Here is an 18368-nt window from a genome sequence, read left to right as displayed (position 1 = left end):
ACAGCCTGGCCCAGCGGGCCCCTGTAATAACAACAAATAACAGACAGAAAAAAGAAAAGCCAAGTTTTCTCATCCTAACGAACATAAAGAGAAGGCCGTAATAGAAATGTTGACTAATTCTTTTGCCTATTTCCCCTCTAAAGATGCACGACTATTATAGCCTGAGAGGGATGTTATGAGCCGTTCGATGCACACTAATGAACCCTCAATATATACTTTAGCCCAATCCATCCAAATGTTCGGTTAATTTGTTGCTCCTTAAATACTTTAGTGTTCATGACATTTCGTTGATCGTGAGTCGTGTCATTTGATATCTGGCCGTGAACTGTGGCATGAAGAGCTTGTGCGTGTGTTCCGTGTTTGGCATCATCGAAAGCACATGACAAGAGAACGGTTGATGCTACAAGATCTTGGACACGTAATGGATCAGCTCACGAAGTCTTGGGAATGGACAAACCGCACAAGATATGACATCGTTGACGTGTGCGGTGGACAAGAGAACACGTACGTGGCTCGCTGTACGGGATCGACGAAGAGCATATCGTTTCCTCCAAGACGGTTGGCGTCCACGAGGAATTTTCCTACACGTCAGTGATTCGATCCTCGACATTAAAGAAAATAATAATAATATTCTCTTATACCCTTTTAAAATCCGATTTAATTGGATATTACATGACGACTACGGTCGGGTCAAGGCGTTATCTGATGGTGTGGCTTCACAGGGCAATGACGGGGAGGGAAAATAAAAAGGAGGAGAAAAAGGAAAAAAAAATCTGACGGAAGGCAAACGAGATACGATAAGATCCGATGCGAGTGACCGCACACGTCTAGGGGCTGCCCACGAATCCACGCGTCCCCCTGCGGTCCGAGGAGCGGCCACCACGCGTCCACGAGCTGCGACTGCGACCGTGACGGACGGCAGGTGCCTGTCGGGTGGAGCGTGGCCCGCCGGGCACGGGCAGTTGCCCCCGGGCAGCGACAGCTGCTTTTTGTTGCCGCTCCGCCACGCCCATGCCTCGTCAATGATTCCCTCTTCCTTCCCCGGCACTCTCCTACGCTCTTAAGAAGACGAGCGGTGCTCCCCTCCCGAACACTCTCTTTGGTTTGTTCCGTCTCCACATGGCAGAGATCTGTTGCGACGTCGTGACCCAGGCGGAGCGGTTGGCCAACCCCTGCTCGCCCAGACCTCGCTTGGACCGGCGGCGCCGCATGACCCGCCGGTTCAAGATCCTCGCCGGCGCAGAAGCGCTGGATCTGACGCAGGAGATGGACGGGAAGAGGCGGCGATTGGGTTGCTCCCGCTCGTCACCCGGCGTGGAGGGCGCGGAGGAGCCGAGGGTGGAAGTGGTGACTCAGAGGGCGAGCGACCCAGAGCTGACGCATTTGTCGCCCCCTAAGTATGGGATGATGGCCGTTTGCGGCCGGAGGAGGGAGATGGAGGACGCTGTCTCCATCCGCCCGAACTTCGTCAAACGTGCATGTCGGGCTGCCGCCAGGAACCACAGCTTCTTCGGCGTCTACGACGGCCATGGTTGCTCCCATGTAAGACTCTCTCTCTCTCTCTCTCTCTCTCTCTGGCCTTCTGCCTCAAATTATTATGGGCTCATGGTTTTCCTTTTGTTCGTGCAGGTGGCGGCGTTGTGCAGAAATCGGATGCACGAGTTGGTGGCTGAGGAGATGTCAAGACTCGGATCTGATCCCCTGCCTCCGGAGGCATGGACGAGGTTGATGGAGCGGAGCTTCTCGCTGATGGACTCGGAGGCGTCGGCGGCGGCGCAGTTAGGCAGTGACCGGCTGATCCCCTGCTGCCGCTGCGAGCTTCAGACGCCAAGGTGCGACAACGTGGGCTCCACCGCCGTCGTCGGCGTCGTGGGACCTACCCACATCGTCGTCGCCAACTGCGGCGACTCGCGTGCCGTCCTCTGCCGCGGCGGCGTTCCCGTTCCCCTCTCCTTCGATCACAAGGTATTCCCACGAAGAAGAGACTTCCCTGTTCAGATGTATCCTTTGACTTGCTCTGCGTGAGCGAATGATGATCCTTCTTTGCCATGCGGGTGTTGCAGCCGGACCGGCCGGACGAGCTGAGTCGGATCGAGGCGGCCGGTGGTCGAGTCATCTACTGGGAAGGCGCAAGGGTTCTCGGCGTGCTCGCCATGTCACGAGCCATCGGTAAGCAACCTTCTACCATCGTTCCATCGCTCGCCACCGTCCACGGGACGGCGTCACCGATCAACAGAACCATCAATTGCTTCTGTGTCGTGGCAACAGGGGACAACTACCTGAAGCCGTACGTGACATCGGAACCGGAGGTGACTGTGACGGAGAGGAGCGAGGAGGACGAGTGCCTCATCCTGGGAAGCGATGGGCTGTGGGACGTGGTCACCAACGACATGGCCTGCCACGTCGCTCGCATGTGCCTGCGGGCCAGTTCACCCGCGAGGGTACCCGGCGAGCGTCGCGACGGCGCGTGCTCCGACGCCGCGACGCTGCTGACGAAGCTGGCGCTCGCGAGGGGGAGCGAGGACAATGTCAGCGTGGTCGTCGTTGACCTGAGGAGACAATCGAGATGATGCAGTTCTACCGAGAGTAGCAGTAACACGTGAACTGGCAATTCTTAATGAGTGAGAGAGAGAGAGAGAGAGGAAGAAATGTAGATCTATGAAATGATACATATAAACAGCTTTTAACTTATTTTCCTTGGAATTAGCCAATGCCATATACTGTTCTACCGTATTATATCTCTAAGGCAGGTAGCTCACATACTGTTTCATCTATATCTTTGGGACTAATTACATAGGGTTATATTATCATTGTAGATCTTTTAGTATACTTATGTTTAGATTTAAAAATTTTATATTAAAATTTATATAATTAATTTTTTTAATATCTTGTTCTTTAAATTTAAAAAATTTATATTAAAATTTTTATAGTTATAAAATTAAATTATTTAATCTCATTTGTCTTAATATCGTTGATTAATATAAAATAAAATTTTATCCTTTTTGTATCGATATCAATAAAATTGATCATCATATCGTTCTCATCGATTATTATCATAATAGTCATTCATAATATTATTATTATTAAATTTAATTTTTTATTCATCATTTTTTTATATATTGTCATATATATCTTTCATAGATAAAGTCAATAATATCAAGATAAATTAAATTAAATATTTTTAAATATTTTTAAGCCTATGGATCGAAATATTAAAAAAGATTTTACTATAAAAATTTTGATACGATATATTTATGTCGTGGCCGGGGAGTCAGCACGGTTTTAGTCGATTCCAGATGCGTAGGGTCGCTTGGTCTAGCACTTGGGTCTCAGAAGCTGACGTTGGTCGTCTCGTGTCCGATGTCGTCCTTTGTCTCGAGGTCCTCGATGCGTAGGGTCTTTCGTGTCTCCGCTCATGCGTCAAGTCAGGTTAAAACCTTGTCTCTCGAGGGTGACCTTTTCTGCCGTTGGGCTCCTGCACATAGGTCGAGGTTGGGAAAAAAATTTCTTGATCCGACCCCTTTGATGTTTAAGTTAGCTTTTCGTTGAATGAGTGAGAGTAGATGTATGAGTCAAAAAGCTCCCCTCGTGTTGGCTAAGAAATAGGCTTTTATGCCTGCTCGCGGGGGTTGGCTGTTACCAGCCTCTTAATGGCTACCGTCCTCTTAAGCGGTGAACCCATACCTTTCATGCTGACACTGATTGTCCTGTGCGGCGTCGCACCTGAGCAGAGCTGTCCCTGCCTTTGTGGGGCAGAGGTGTACTCGAGCGACGCCATCCCATTCTTTGCAAGGACGACATCGTACTCGAGCGGTGTCGTCATCACACTTGAATGGCTTCATTTCATTCTTTGCGGGATGACATCGTACTCGTGCAACGTTGTCCCAACCTCCGCGAGGTGATGTCATACTCTAGTGGTGCCGCTGTCATGCCCGAGCGATGCCGTTCCACTCTTCATGGGACGACGTTGTACTTGAGCGACACCGTTCCACTCTTCGTGGGACGGTGTTGTACCCAAGCGGCGCCATTCCACTCTTCGGGATAGTGTTGTATTGGCGTGGTGTGCCACACCGACTTCGAAACTTTTCGTTAGCATTGAGGTGGTTGCGCTCGAGTACCAAGGCGCGTGCTGTCAAATTGTGCCCTATCAAATTTCAATATAATTTTTTTAATTAAAAAATCAAGACACTAAAAAATAATTAGCTCATTCCTTTATCCTATTTTATCATCTGACAAATAAATTAGAGAGGATAAATAATTAAGCCCCAAACGAGGATAAAAATTGAGATTGAGACAACTAATCCTGGGATCCCATGAGGGAATCGAACAAGCAGCATTTAGCTGAGGATATACCAAACAGGATTTGCATCAGAATTGCCAGCTTTTATTCCTCACCAAGTCCACTAATGACGTTGACTTGGCATAAGCACAGCTCCCATTGCATGCACACTGTTAATGAGGCTGATAGAAGAGGAAGATAAAATAGATTCCCATAATCGAGCAGAATCATGCTGAACTTTTGTAAAGCCAACCTTTCTTCGGTATGACAATGTCTTCTAAACATACAGAATTCTTGTGCTCTGCTTTTAAAGCAGAGAATATGATTCGATTAGTGTTGTAGTGACCGCCACTTCAAGCTTCTTAGAGATGCTATCAGAATCAGCTAGGAATGCTTGTTGGAGAGAACAGTGTGGCAGAAGACTTTTGTTGCTCGTTGATAACCTCATATATGAGGGAGAATAACGTGATAGGTTATAAGGCGTTGTTGGAGAATCAGAAGCTACTCAAATGCTTCTTCTGCTCCTCTTTCTATATGCTTTTTGTTCTCTGAACCCCACTTGATATGCATGCATGCATGACTCAGAACAAATCGTTTAGTATTCATGCCCACAATGCGTGAATCATGTTCCTCTCATACCACAGATGATGATGGGTATAAGAATATTAGATAAGTGAGGAAGAAACCAGAGAAAGAAATTATTGAAAGATTTATAACGATGGTTGTAGTGTTTTTTTTTTTTAGAATAAACTTGTCGATGTTCTATTGATTAAAGAAGCTGATGTGTTGCGTCGAGCAATTTTCGATAATATCTAATTTTAACATATTTATATTAAAAAGTATTTGATAGGGCGACAGCATCCTCTTTGACAGCATATCATAGCCATGGTAGCATCGATGTGAAACTTGTAAATGGATGTGGCAGACCACGTTAACAGTTCAGACAATGCGACCATCCTCTCGATCTTTGCAGGGCATACAAGTGGCATCATCAAGTACGAAGTTATTCCGGAAGATTCGGAACGATGCCGTTGAGTATGGAGCCACCCCAAAATGCTCGGGACGATGCCGCTCGGGGACGATTCGCATATGTCGATCGGAACGACACCGTCGAGTACAGAGCTGCTCTAGAATGATTGGGACTGCACCATTCGGGGACGATCCATACACGTCGATCAGCATCCGCGCACAGAGGCATAGGCCGACCGCTTAAGGGGTCGACGATCATTAACATATGAGGTACAACCGATCCCGTTGTGTAGGTATAAATGTCCACCACTTGACCAGAGCCATTGAGACCTTTTGGGGCACACTCAACTCACTCTTATTCCATTCAACGCTAATTTGAGCTTCGGAGGGATCGAGCCGGGAAATCCTCGTCTCGACCTCAACCCGTGTGTGCAAGGGATGACGACAAAGAAACCTGCAACATGACTCTTAGCTCGTGGCTCAACCTGATCGGACGTGCAATCTTACCCCATAGTCTTCGCATGGGCGACCTTGTATATTCGGGATTGGACCAAACCGTACTGACTCCTCGACCACAACATAAAGTTCATCAATATTTTTAAATTTACAAATAATATAATAATTTGAAATCTTTGCTAAATTTTCATGAACATTAATATAAGCCATATAATTTAGTGTGATTTATGAAATAGTGTAATTGGCGGAAGGTGATATTAAAATTAAATATTATTTTCTTATGGAATTTGATTCTTTCTGGTATATTTTGTAATGTGAATGTGAATGTGTCATAGAAAAAAAATCAAAGTAGTTTATGATTTGTAAACTTTGCTAAATAATCATGGGAAAAGTAAATATAGATTAGTAATGAACAAGATCCAATTTCACTATTTTGCACAGTGGTATATTAATATCATATAACAATTAAATAACTCTATAAATAACATAATCACTAATAATGAATAGAAAATTTATAATTTTAAATTAAATAATTTATAAGTGGCTTCTGATTAATATTTTTTTAATAGATCAAATGATATGTTCTAATAAACTAACCTTTTTTTTATAATAAATAATATCATAAATAGAATTTATTTTGTATAACAAAAGTATTTAATATGAATTCATAAAAAAAAAATACTAGTAGTATTTTTTATAATTTATAAAAAAAAATTGAGAAAATCCTCGTATCAGGAATCTGATCAAGAGATCATACGGTTGATACCGGCACTTTAAAGGAGCCACATCAACCTTCGCCCGTGTCTCCTTCGTAGGCGATCCCTTCCTCGCGATTTCGCGTCTTGCTCTCTCTCTCTCTCTCTCTCTCTCTCTCTGAAGGCAGCGAAGAAGAAGCGAGGGTTGGGATCCGGATCTGGCTCGGAACTCGTCACCTCCCCTTGATCCTCCCACGACCAACCTAGGTTTCCTCTAACTTTCTCGTCGGCGATTAGCTTTTGGAATCGGTTTATCTCCTACTGGGGTTTCGTCTCGCGTTCAGGACTTCGGATTAACCGATCGCGTGTTCTCTTCGACCCGGATTCGACCCTTTTTGCTCGTTCTTGGAGCGTAGTTCCTTCGATTAAGTTCATGCATCTTTCACATTGGGTCTCGAGTTGGAGTTGTTCTGCAACTATTCTTGATTTGTTTATGGAGTCTGTAGTTGTTAGTTTGGGCGTGTTTGATATGCTGCTGGGTGCTGTTCTTTTATGGAATCGTGTTGATGCTGATCCTAATGATTTGTTTTTGTTGTCTTTTCTTTTGCTTATTTCGATTAGCGTTAGGGCTTGCGATTCTATTGGAATCGAAGGACCGAAGGTATGGCCTCAAGGCGAGCAATCAATCCATCTCGACGTGCGACTGACAGTGGGAGTATTCCACTTATTGCTTCGCTGCATCAAAAGTCGCGGAGCTCGCCCTTACTATCTGCTGGATTGGTTCTTTTGGTATGTTCTTCATCTTGGAGCACATTGCTTTTTAGCAGACGCGAATGCACCACTCGCAAACATTATTGAATCTGATGCGTTATCCTTTCTGCAATTTTAGGGTGTATTATGTCTGATATTTTACTTATTCAGAGGTTCAGGTACGTGCTACTTTCCTGTCAACTTTGAGAAGAATTAGATTCCTGATTCATATCTTGAGATGTAGAGCTTGTTATTCACTGACATGAAATACCCTCATTTAAATTCTTCTCTGGCCAAATTATGATGCTTGAACAAGCTATTTTTCCCCCCTTCATTTACCAGGTGGATTTGGAGGTAATAAGGAAGCCATAAGCAGCGGTCAAGGTACCTTTTCCTCCCTCATAAACTGAAATTTCCTTTATCTGATCACATGATTATCGATTCTTGTTGAGATGTTTTTACTCATGTTTTTATTTATAATATTTTTGTTTTGAGAAATTGTTGTTAGCTTAGTTCTTTTATCAGCTTCCATTGTTTTGAATCATGGACTCTCTATTTAGTTTCGTATCCTTAGTTCATAGACATGACAAAAACATTGGACGTCACAAATGGGCCTAGCAGTTTATGATACATGGAAGTAAGATCATTTCTCTTACATTTGGTTTTTCTGAAGATGTATGGCATAAATAATTGAATTAATCTAGATCTTTTTAACGGAAGCCTTTTTCATCAAGTATAGCGTTCACTGTAGAGCACAACATTGAATAGTAAAACTGCTTAAAGATCATGGAAACTATAAAATGTTTATCAGTCTGACATCAATCCTTTAAAGTTTGTATTGATTGAAGCTAAAGCTTAAAGGGTAGCTTATGCAATCAAGGGGAAGCTTTCTGATATGCCCCTGAATTTATATAAGACTTAGCAAAAGGGGGATATAATATGTTATGTTATATTGGAGAATGTACATATCAAGGCAGAAATTAGCTAGAGGCCCTATAAACACAGCCTTCAAGCTATCACGCATCAAATATGGATTGGCGAAACATTCTTGGTGAACTGAGATGGCTTCCCCTTGCTGTTATTTTTCATTGTCCTCAGTGTTTGGCAAACAACCTGAATTTCTAGTGGTTAGCAGTCATATCTGTGTCCAGAATTTGTTCTTCTATGTTATGTTTGCATTTGAGTGATGCTATGGTTTCTATTAATTTGCAAAAGTATGTATATACATGTCCATAAGGATTGGTCTTTCTTTCTTTTGATTTTGATTGTTTTATTTTTCTCATATTAACAGGTGTTTCCTGCACATCAGATGTTCTACAGGCAATACCTATTTTAAAGAAAGCTTATAAAGATAGTATGCGGAAGGTTTTGCATGTAGGTCCGGATTCTTGTGCAGTTGTTTCTATGTTGCTGAAAGAAGAAGATACCGAAGCCTGGGGTGTGGAACCATATGATTTGGAAGATGCCGATAGTAGCTGCAAGAGCCTTGTCCGGAAAGGCTTTGTGCGTTTAGCTGATATCAAGTTTCCTCTACCCTACAGGCCAAAATCATTTTCCCTTGTTATTGTCTCAGATTCATTGGATTACTTATCCTCAAAGTACCTCAACAAGACCCTTCCGGACCTGGCAAGGGTATCAGCAGATGGTCTTGTTATATTTGCTGGTAATTCTTTGTACTTCACTAGCACCTAGGCTCACTCAAGCATTAATGGCTTTAGAAGTACAGAAGGAACACTAGATCTACTTGCATTGTAGTTTAGTAATGCATACATGTGCCCCAAGCCATTCATCCATAGGGGTTTCATAATTATCAGTGGCACCCATACTTATCTAAATATCTGGTCAAGTAAAATCAGAATAAGGTAACTGTTGAAAGCACAAGTTTGCATTACCTAGCGACATTCAGGAGTACGATGCATCCACTTATTGTTTATTTTCTGTGTAAGGCATATGTCAAGAAAGCCATAAAATTAATCTATTTTGGGCACAAAACTGAAAAAGTGAAAAACAACCATAGTTATTAATACGAAAATATTTTTTTGTGGACTTAGGTACGTAGTCACTGAAAGTTAACTTAAATATGATATGTTGGCACATTTAGATGTGAAAGGACCAATATATATTTTTTTATAGCATTCATAAACTTTATTTTCTTTAGTTTGATCATAAGATGTGAAAGGACTTAAATTAAGTTGGGGAAACAACCTCCTTGCTTGTGGGATTAACTGCAGCAGTAAGGCTGCATATATTGATCCTCCTAAACCATGCATTAGCAAGAGACTGTCCACTGGGCTGCCTTTGTAATACATTGCACTAATGCATAACTGAAGAATTTCTATATGTGCTGTGACCTAATGTATAAAGGACAAGTTGTTCTCTTTTGCATTTAACCTGAGCCTAAAGCTGTGAAGACTCCAGTCGGAGGTTATTATATTTTTTTGCTGTATTTATGTTTTTCTCTTTGTTCATATAATAATTTGAAAATTTATATACAGTTCTTACTTGAATATACTATTATGGATCGGTACATCCAAACACTTAAGGTGTCTTGGACATATTTGTCCAGTGTAAGACGAGCAATATTTATTTGGCCTTGTGCCACAAAAGACCAGGCAAGTTCATTTATATAGTGCAGTGAAAAATGATATTTTTGTCTATTATGCACTGTTTCTTCAGAAACAACCGTTACAATAGTGTGTACATTCATATTAGCAAGCAATCCATAGATGCATCCATGTATAAATTGGCATCCACCAACTGGAATTTTACAGTCTGATGATTGTCCAACTAGGGACAGCAATTGAGGTTGAACCAATCTGTTCATCAACTGCTTGAACTTGGCTTGAATAAAAAGCTGGCCTTGAACATAGCTGGGCTTGATTTTATATATATGTATGTATATATGTATCCATATGGTAAGAATTACCTGTTGGTAAAAAATATACATAATATAAAAAATGTGTTATTACTCTCTTGAAGGTAGTAAGTATAACTTTGGGCCAGATATAAATCATTTGTGATTAATACAGACAACTTTTTGCTAATAAAAGATCAACGTTTGTTTATCGAAACATGAAAGGTACATGTTGCTGGATCCAAGTAATTTAAATCAAGCATCAAATAAGGCTCATGGAAGACACTTGCAAAGAATGATTTTTTCCTTTGCTGTGTGATATCTAGAAGATCATTTGGTATCTAAATGTACATTCATTTTCTCATCACTGTTTATGATTTTTCTAGGTTACCCAGGTCAGCAGAGAGTCAAGGTATCGGAGCTTTCAAAATTTGGAAGGCCGGTATGACTCAGCAATTAATCTGAATTTCTCTTCTGATTTTTTTTGTCAAAGACTTATATCATCTGTCCTCTGGACTATGGACTAGTAACGTGTATTCTTTATTCAGATGGAACTGTATTTCTTGTTTCATTTTAGCTATTGTTATCATTGCTATCAGAATTGATGAGGAGTATAGATGGTTTAGAAAAATGGCATATATGTCCTGATCTTTTGGCTTAGCTACTGTTATATTATTCCTGATACAGTAGAATTTTCTTATATCATGCTCAATTTGATATTGGCTTCTAATGGAGTGATGGAAGTAATCTCTTACTGTTTTTTTCTATTTACATTTTAGCAACTCGTAGGAAAGTAAACTACAACCCATAGCACTTTCTCATTTTGCGTAGCCAACAGTAGATTTTATTTCTGAAGTGAAGCTCCGAATGTTCTCAGCTTTTCTTGCCCTTTCCATGATATCAGATTGGATTTGGGAAAATGCATATCTATCTGTATAGGAATCATCATTATTTGATTGCTTTTCTCCATTCGCAAATCAATTAAGCTATGCTTTTGCTCATAGTTCCTAGTTTCCTACACATAATCATTCTGTTCTCGCACCCATTCATTCAAGTAGAGCTGTAGACTGTTGCGGTTTAATATGTCTGACTCCCATCACATTTCGCTGTATACTTTGTGCAGGCTAAATTTAGGAGTTTGTCTTGGTGGAGACGTTATTTCATCCAGACTGGATTCGAAGAGAATGAAACTGCCATAAAGAAGTTTGAGCAAGTTTCAACCAAGAGTTCTTACCAACCAAGCTGCCAAGTTTTCCACGTCAGCTCCTAAAGAACCACTGCCTGGTTCCTTGAAAACACTGCTTTGTAGCTTCTACTTGTGATGAACTGTGTTTTCTTTTTGCACTTCAAATTGGATACGGTGTTTAGCGAACGCCACTTCCTCTATCTGTAGATAATTTATCTTTATATCTCATACGTGCTGAGTTGTAATAAATGGTCTTCCACTCAGTTTGATCTCCTCGCTGGCAGTGCCGTTTCATAATTCCATAATCTTCCTCCCTCAGTTTGATCAACTACTACTTGTTAAGTTGTGGTCTTAATGCAAAACGTACACATGAAATTGTGAATATAAACTACGCTTAATTCTACTCCATTTGGTTTGTTCTATTCCTTTCCAAAAGCAGAGTATTAGAGTCTTCGTAGGGGAATCAATCAATCATGTTTGCACAAGTACTGCTAAATACTTTTTGTCCCGGAAGGCCGATGATTGTGTTCGAACACCGTACTGCTAAACTATCAACGCAGCTTCAAGAACAATGTTTAAAGCCAGAGACATAAATGCAAGCACGATCTCGCAGACATAAAGGAGATGCAGCTCGACAGTTTGCATTATTGTTAGTCAACCAGCGTCCACGGTTTGCATTATTACAAAGCAACGTAAACTTGGAACTTCTCTCGTTCATCCGTCTCATCAAGCAATATTTTATTCCAAATTCACAGCACGACCTTCTTTAAAGCTCATTCTCCCATCACACATGACATGCACTCCACGATGTTTCTGGCTTCGCGTCACTGCTTGACGACAGTAACAGGGCACGGTGCGTACGTCAACACATAGTTTGTCACACTACCCAACATAATCCTGCTTGGACATTGAACCACAATCGCATGAACTTCAACCAAAACATGACAATACAATACTATATATATATACATACAAACACATAAGGCAAAGCCCATACTTTTTTACTCCATTGGCACCAGACTTTGTCCGGTATGTGTATGTACATACAAACCCTGGATATGCCATTCATATTTGATTTTTCTAGAAATAATTAGACGAGATATAACTAGCATTCATTCATGTATATGGGAGTTCCATGATGAGAACATAGCTATAGCCTTCTTACAATCACAGTCTTGTAATTGCGATTGTGACTACATCATATAAGATCATCATCAAAGTTATATCTTGCTATTCACAGGTTAATCAGAAAAGAGACCTTCATCTTGCATTACGAGACAGATATTCTAAAATTTGCACCTTGCTAAATTCACCTGAACCGGATTCATCTATTAGTTGTCAGAATTAAGTTATTGGCACCGCCCAGCTCACTATGGCTTTAACCTTTTTCTTCATCTTGATCACAGATGTTCTCTGCCGGGTGCTAGAGGTTTGCTAATACAAAAAAATGTACTTCATGGCATCACTACTGACAAATCCAATTTCTTATGTACTCTAAAAACAGTTGATATGGGCGGAAACTGAAGATTCCCAAATTCATCTTTTACTCTTTTGAATGATCGTAGACCTTATCGATTAACTTTAATGTATCTGTCATTTTGCACCGTGGCAATTCTTCACAGCAGGCTAACCCTTAGGCTTCATAAGCATTGTGGATCTGCATAATTCTACAATTACAAACATCCTCCTTACTCACATGGACAGACCTACCTCCCCGAGTTAGGTTTCTAACTATCCCTACCCTTTCTCCCAACTAGCTTGATTCATCTTTTGACTGTTCTACCATAGTCTTTGTTGCTTTGTGCTTATATTCACCTTTGACATCTGGAAAACCTGTGACAGCATTGTCTTTGAGGAGCCAACTTTAGCCTGACAAAGCATATAGATGATATCTGCATTATAATTGGCTGGCCTAAGTCCTTTCCTGTTGATTTGGCTCCATCCTTGTCGACCCTCTCAAGTTGCTCGCCTGGGAATCTCTTTGATCTGTTGTGTTTTACTTTTGATGTTTCTTCATATACTATCTAATAAAAATTTATGTTTGGATCTACGACCTACCATCATTACCTTAAAAGAAGCCATGTTGACCATAACAAAGGAAAAACAAGGTCGATTCGGCACAGTATATGAACAAAGCTATTCGGAGCAGAAATGAGGTAGCATCTAGTGTTAGTATTGTAGATGTTAGGTTCTGACAATAGTAATAGGGCTTAACCATATGGTTCATCACTCCATATAAGGCCCTGTGTCTGAAGGAGAGACTCCAAAGCACCTCAACAATATGTTTTTGTTTTACAATAGATTGTTTCCTAAGAATCACATACATACATCATCATCGACACATATTTTGAAAGATCGGACAGGGCTATGTAATTTATGCTTCGGAGATATTCTAATGACACATTACAAATGCTAAGTAGCATGATAAAGAGATCATTATGCTACATACATGAAGACACGACATTGCAGAAAGAGTTTGAACATCTAATGTGATCCTACTGCAAATCATTGGGCCACATCAAGCTCGTTGAAGCAATGACATTTTATAGAAAAACCCGCATTTTCCTTAAAATGACTACCAATGAATTGAACAATGGTAACCAAAGATTCTTTCATAACACCAAACAAAAAGTGTTCCTAGTTATTTAGGAATAATGATCTATGTAAATTATGCACAATTCGTACACATACCTATTTGAAAGATGACATGCCTATCATCATTATGTTCTGTGGCAGTGGCAATGGCATGGGAAGGAAGTAAAGAAACACTTGATACCAAGAGTGAACAAGCACGCACTGAAAGCATTAATTACCTCTGGATCTGGCTAAGACCCCGGCTACCCATGACCAGCAAGTCCAGATTCAGATCCTCCGCAGCATGACACAGCTTCTCCCTCGCGTCTCCCCAGTACAGCTTCGCAACGATGGTCGCCTGAAAGATTTGATCCTTGATGTTAGGGATGGTGACCACCGCATCAATCAGAGAGAGTGTAAGAAGATACAAGATGTGAACTGTGGTAGGGAAGAAAAGAGGGCAAAGAAAGAGACGAGACCTCCTTCTGCCGGGAAGAAGTGTCGAGCATATCGAGGACCTCCGAGTCGACATCGAGATCGTAGTGCTTCATCACCTCCGGCTGCCGGAACTCCATCAAAGGGATCAGAGCTGCACGACACAACGGAAGAGAGAGGGAGAAGGTGAGCAAGGAAGGAGATGGTGAGCGGCCGAGGCAAGGGAGGGGAGCCGGGAGCGGGTGCACCCACGGGACCCGGACTGGGACCAGAGCAGGTGTTTGGCCTCGTCGCCCGTGGTGGGTATGATGTGGAGGAGGATGAGGGTGTCGCCCTTGCGGAGGAGGTTGCCGAGGGCCCAACCCAACGCTGCCTTGCTGCTCTTGGAGAAGTCCAGCGCCACCCCGATCTTCCTATCGCTCCCTGCCATCCCTCTTAGAACCACAACAGAGCGGTAGCAATCAAACAAACTCCTTCAGGACTTGTGACGGTGTTTCCGAGGAGCAAGCACACACATATATATATATAGATCCGGCTCGTCTTCTTTCCTTTTTTTATCCTTCATAAGATAATTATAAGTTATGAAATAGAGAGCGAGAGAGATTAAAAATAAATATATAATCTTAATATCTATTATTTTATCCCTATCAAGTTATTTTTATAGACTAAAGCAGATAATTTAAGGCGATGATTTAATCACTTATTAAGGAATCATATCATAATTAAAATTTTTTGATCGATAATTATAATCAAATCTAATAAGATTTATAATATATTTTATCTAATTAAATAGAATAATATAATATAATAATAAGGTCAATTTTGTACGAATTAAATTATTTTTGTCGATGAGTAAGAGAGTTTTCAGGTTAAAAAAAAAAAGAAATCTTTTTGGTGGGCTTTGACAGCAGCTGTTTCAATTGCTGGGCAACGGTGGGAGGGTGATGGAGCTCATTCCACTGCTCTGCTCTGCTCTGTTTCATATATATTTTTTATATGATGACGTCCATATATGATCTTCTTGGAAGATGAGAGGAATGACCGGTGGTCTCTTTTCCCTCCGTCTTTAGGAATTAAGGTGTTGTCCTTTGGGAGCAGTTCCTGATGCTAGGAAGAGCAAAAAAGCTGAGAACTTGTGAACAGTGGCAGAGTATGGATGGAATGACAGAGGGAGGGACTACGCTCGTCATGAAGCGAAGAGCAGGACTAATAACTGCACTGTCAGCGGTCAAGTGGAACTCAGAGAGAGAGAGAGAGAGAGAGAGAGAGGTGCAGCGGTGGGAGTCGCCACTTTAGATCTCGGTTCAAAATCTCTCCTTTTCTTCTCTTTCTCTTCCTCTTCTGGTGAATAAAACTGGACCAGAGGCGACGGGGTCGGGTCAGTTGGCTATCTTTTGACGTGCGACGATCTGTACTTGTGTGAGGGATTTGGTGGAGGAAAGGCCGCGTCTTCTCTTCCTCAACCCCTGCGTTGCGTGACCCAGTGGGGCTACTGGTTACGTAGTTTCGATATGGAGAGTGGGTGGTGGGGGTGATCTCTTCTTCCTGGTGTCCTTTTCTGAATCCTCCGGGTGCGTAGGGTGAGGAAAAATCCGATCTTGCGCCGCGTTTAAGATCGCCGGTCCTTTGCTTTATTCGATCCCTCCCTCCGTGTCGTTTCTGCCCAACTTTTGCAGGGGGAGAGAATATTTGGATCGCCGGTTCCTCTTCCTGCGCCCCTTTTTTGAACTCCCAGATGAGCTTATGTGCACAAGCCAAGCCCTTCCTTGGTCTTCCACTTTTGAATCTGGACTCCGTTCATCTCTCTCTCTCTCTCTCTCTCTGTGCGCTGCTTTTTTTTTGTGTAATGGGCATAGGTTATGGGTTTTACGTGGAGCTGCGATTAGTTTAATGGCAGCGGGGTGGTGGTGGGGAAGGCTTCCTTATCCTTTGGGTCACCCTGCGACGTACTTTTGTCTTGTAATGCTGTTCTTCACGAGGGTTTGACAGAGTTTTCCTTTTGAAAAGATCCCATCTTTCCATCTTTTTTGGCCGAATTCTTCTTCCTTCGGTTTCCCCCAGTGTTGTTCGAAGCGCTTCTTTAATCATTGTATTGCCTCTTTTTTAGCTTTTACCTCCTCACTGTGAGATTCCCTGCTCTCTTGTTCTTTTAGGGTGTGTGAGACCACCGCACTCACATCCACTTCTCTTGAGCTGCTGTGCTCCTTGTAGGACCTTCAAATCACTTTGGCTTTGTTGCTACAGTCCGAGAAATGGGCCGGGCGACGCGGTGGCTGCGGAGCCTGTGGGGTGGGAAGAAGGAGAGCAAGGATCCCAAGGAGTACTCCCGCTACAGCGGTGGCGAGGACAGGAGGGAGAAGAAAAGGTGGAGCTTCGGGAAGCCAGCCAGGGACGCCGGGGAGGTGGTGCTCGGCCAGAATGCTTCGACGGCCGCGGCGGTGGAGGCGGCGTGGTTCAGGTCCTTCTACGCTGAGAGCGACAAGGAGCAGAGCAAGCACGCCATCGCCGTCGCCGCTGCCACAGCTGCGGCCGCCGACGCAGCGGTGGCGGCGGCGCAGGCTGCGGTCGCAGTCGTGCGGCTGACGACCAGGGGGACGGGCGCCGCTCTCGACAGCTGCCGCGAGCGGTACATGGCGGCGGTCAAGATCCAGACATCATTCAGGGGATACTTGGTACTGAAACCAGCTCACCTTGGTTCCCTCTGCGTGCTTCATGCTCGCCTTGTTCTTGCTAAACGTCCCATATTTTCTGATCCTAATCAATGACATCATCCTGTTCTTCCAGGACGAGATTTAATCCCTTCTGGTTTGCGATTTTGCAGGCAAAGAAAGCCCTCCGAGCTCTCAAAGCACTAGTGAAGCTACAAGCTTTAGTTAGAGGCTATCTGGTACGCAAGCAAGCCACAGCTACTCTTCGTAGTATGCAGGCCCTCATCAGAGCTCAGGCCGCCGTCCGAGCTCAGAGATCTCGAAATCTTCTTCCACATGACCGAAGGTTTCAGATAGAATTCCGCCATCGGCGATCGTTGGTATGCTTCCAACACAGGCTGCTGCGCCATGTAATGCTGCGTTGCTCGGTTCGCTATCTGTTTGCTTTGGTCGCAGGAAAGGTTCGATGATACGCGGAGCGAGAACACGTCGTCGTTCCACAGTAGAAGGCTCTCCGCGTGCCTCGATAATGTCTCGAACAGCTTCGACCGGAGCCCGAAGATTGTCGAGGTCGACACCGGCCGCCCGAGGTCGAGGTCTTCCCGACGAAGTACTCCATCTGTCTTAGACCCCACCGAAGACTTGCACTGGAGCTCCATCACGTCTCCTCTCCCATGCCAGATTCCGGCGAGGATCTCCGTCCCCGACTGCCGGGACTTCCAAGACTACGACTGGTGCCTCGCCTTCGAGAAATGCCGACAATCTGCAACCGCGCAGAGCACCCCTCGCTGCGCAAGTTCATGCAGCAACTGGCCAGTCACTGGGGCGAAGAGCGTGTGCGACGAGGACGGAGTTCTCCGCCGCTTCTCGAACGTGCCGAGCTGCCCCAACTACATGGCGAGCACGGAGTCATTCGAGGCGAAGTTGAGGTCTCAGAGCGCTCCGAAGCAGCGGCCGGATCCGGCCGGGACGAGGAAGAGGCTGCCTCTGAGCGAAGCGACGGTGGAGTCCATGGCTGCTCTTAGCGGAGTGGGATTCCAGAGGCCCTGTTCTCGAGCTCAGGAGGACTTCAACTTTAGGAGTGCTGTCGTTGGGAAAATCGACCAGTCCTCCGAGTTGAGGACGGAGGCAGAGGAAGAGTTCTACTTGCCAAGGAAGTGGTAATGCAGGAACAGAGCCATAAGATTATTAGAACAAGAGGAACATAGAGAGATCTGTCCTTCTTTCTCTGGATCATTTCTTTTGCTGTTGTGTTCACAGCACTGGTGGAGAGAGAAGCATAGTGTGGTTTCCATGTAAATTCTTGACAAATCTCATCTTCCTCAGGAGATGCATTGTTTCCTTCCAAGTTAATCATCTTCAACCTCTTTATCTACTGGACTTTGTTGGATTGGTTTGCATGTGCCTCTTTTCTGCAGCTTCCTCTTATCCTTGGGTTAAAAGAAACAAAGAGACACCAAAGGTTGCTCAACCATTCATCTGATGTACTTTGGTCAAAACATCTGTAACCACTCAGATCAAT

General features: G+C 43.4%; 4 protein-coding genes across 4 annotated transcripts; 3 read left to right on the top strand and 1 right to left on the bottom strand.

The window, feature by feature from the left end:
- The first annotated feature begins 1011 nt into the window (after positions 1 to 1011).
- LOC135632690 (probable protein phosphatase 2C 68) lies at positions 1012 to 2733 on the top strand. The gene is made up of 4 exons (XM_065141363.1): positions 1012 to 1542; positions 1630 to 1965; positions 2064 to 2169; positions 2269 to 2733. The coding sequence occupies exons 1-4, from the start codon at positions 1120 to 1122 to the stop codon at positions 2568 to 2570; spliced, it is 1167 nt and encodes a 388-aa protein (XP_064997435.1). The 5' UTR covers positions 1012 to 1119; the 3' UTR covers positions 2571 to 2733.
- Positions 2734 to 6499: 3766 nt separating this feature from the next.
- Positions 6500 to 11452, top strand: LOC135634254 (probable pectin methylesterase CGR2). The gene is made up of 7 exons (XM_065144597.1): positions 6500 to 6666; positions 7021 to 7188; positions 7289 to 7328; positions 7492 to 7533; positions 8441 to 8812; positions 10390 to 10445; positions 11127 to 11452. The coding sequence occupies exons 2-7, from the start codon at positions 7063 to 7065 to the stop codon at positions 11271 to 11273; spliced, it is 783 nt and encodes a 260-aa protein (XP_065000669.1). The 5' UTR covers positions 6500 to 6666; positions 7021 to 7062; the 3' UTR covers positions 11274 to 11452.
- A 349-nt stretch (positions 11453 to 11801) lies between these two features.
- On the bottom strand, positions 11802 to 14694 carry LOC103978581 (universal stress protein PHOS34). Its single transcript, XM_018823560.2, has 4 exons — positions 14451 to 14694; positions 14243 to 14352; positions 14003 to 14121; positions 11802 to 12086 (listed from the first exon to the last, which is right to left on the bottom strand). The coding sequence occupies exons 1-4, from the start codon at positions 14626 to 14628 to the stop codon at positions 12014 to 12016; spliced, it is 480 nt and encodes a 159-aa protein (XP_018679105.2). The 5' UTR covers positions 14629 to 14694; the 3' UTR covers positions 11802 to 12013.
- A 1594-nt stretch (positions 14695 to 16288) lies between these two features.
- LOC135633637 (protein IQ-domain 26-like) lies at positions 16289 to 18199 on the top strand. Its single transcript, XM_065143363.1, has 3 exons — positions 16289 to 16870; positions 17020 to 17226; positions 17303 to 18199. The coding sequence occupies exons 1-3, from the start codon at positions 16451 to 16453 to the stop codon at positions 18008 to 18010; spliced, it is 1335 nt and encodes a 444-aa protein (XP_064999435.1). The 5' UTR covers positions 16289 to 16450; the 3' UTR covers positions 18011 to 18199.
- The last annotated feature ends 169 nt before the right edge of the window (positions 18200 to 18368 follow it).

This window comes from Musa acuminata, chromosome BXJ3-3, assembly GCF_036884655.1.
Source record: "Musa acuminata AAA Group cultivar baxijiao chromosome BXJ3-3, Cavendish_Baxijiao_AAA, whole genome shotgun sequence".
Taxonomy (NCBI): domain Eukaryota; kingdom Viridiplantae; phylum Streptophyta; class Magnoliopsida; order Zingiberales; family Musaceae; genus Musa; species Musa acuminata.
Note: the sequence above shows the minus strand (reverse complement) of the source record. Positions and strands in the feature narration are given on the sequence as shown.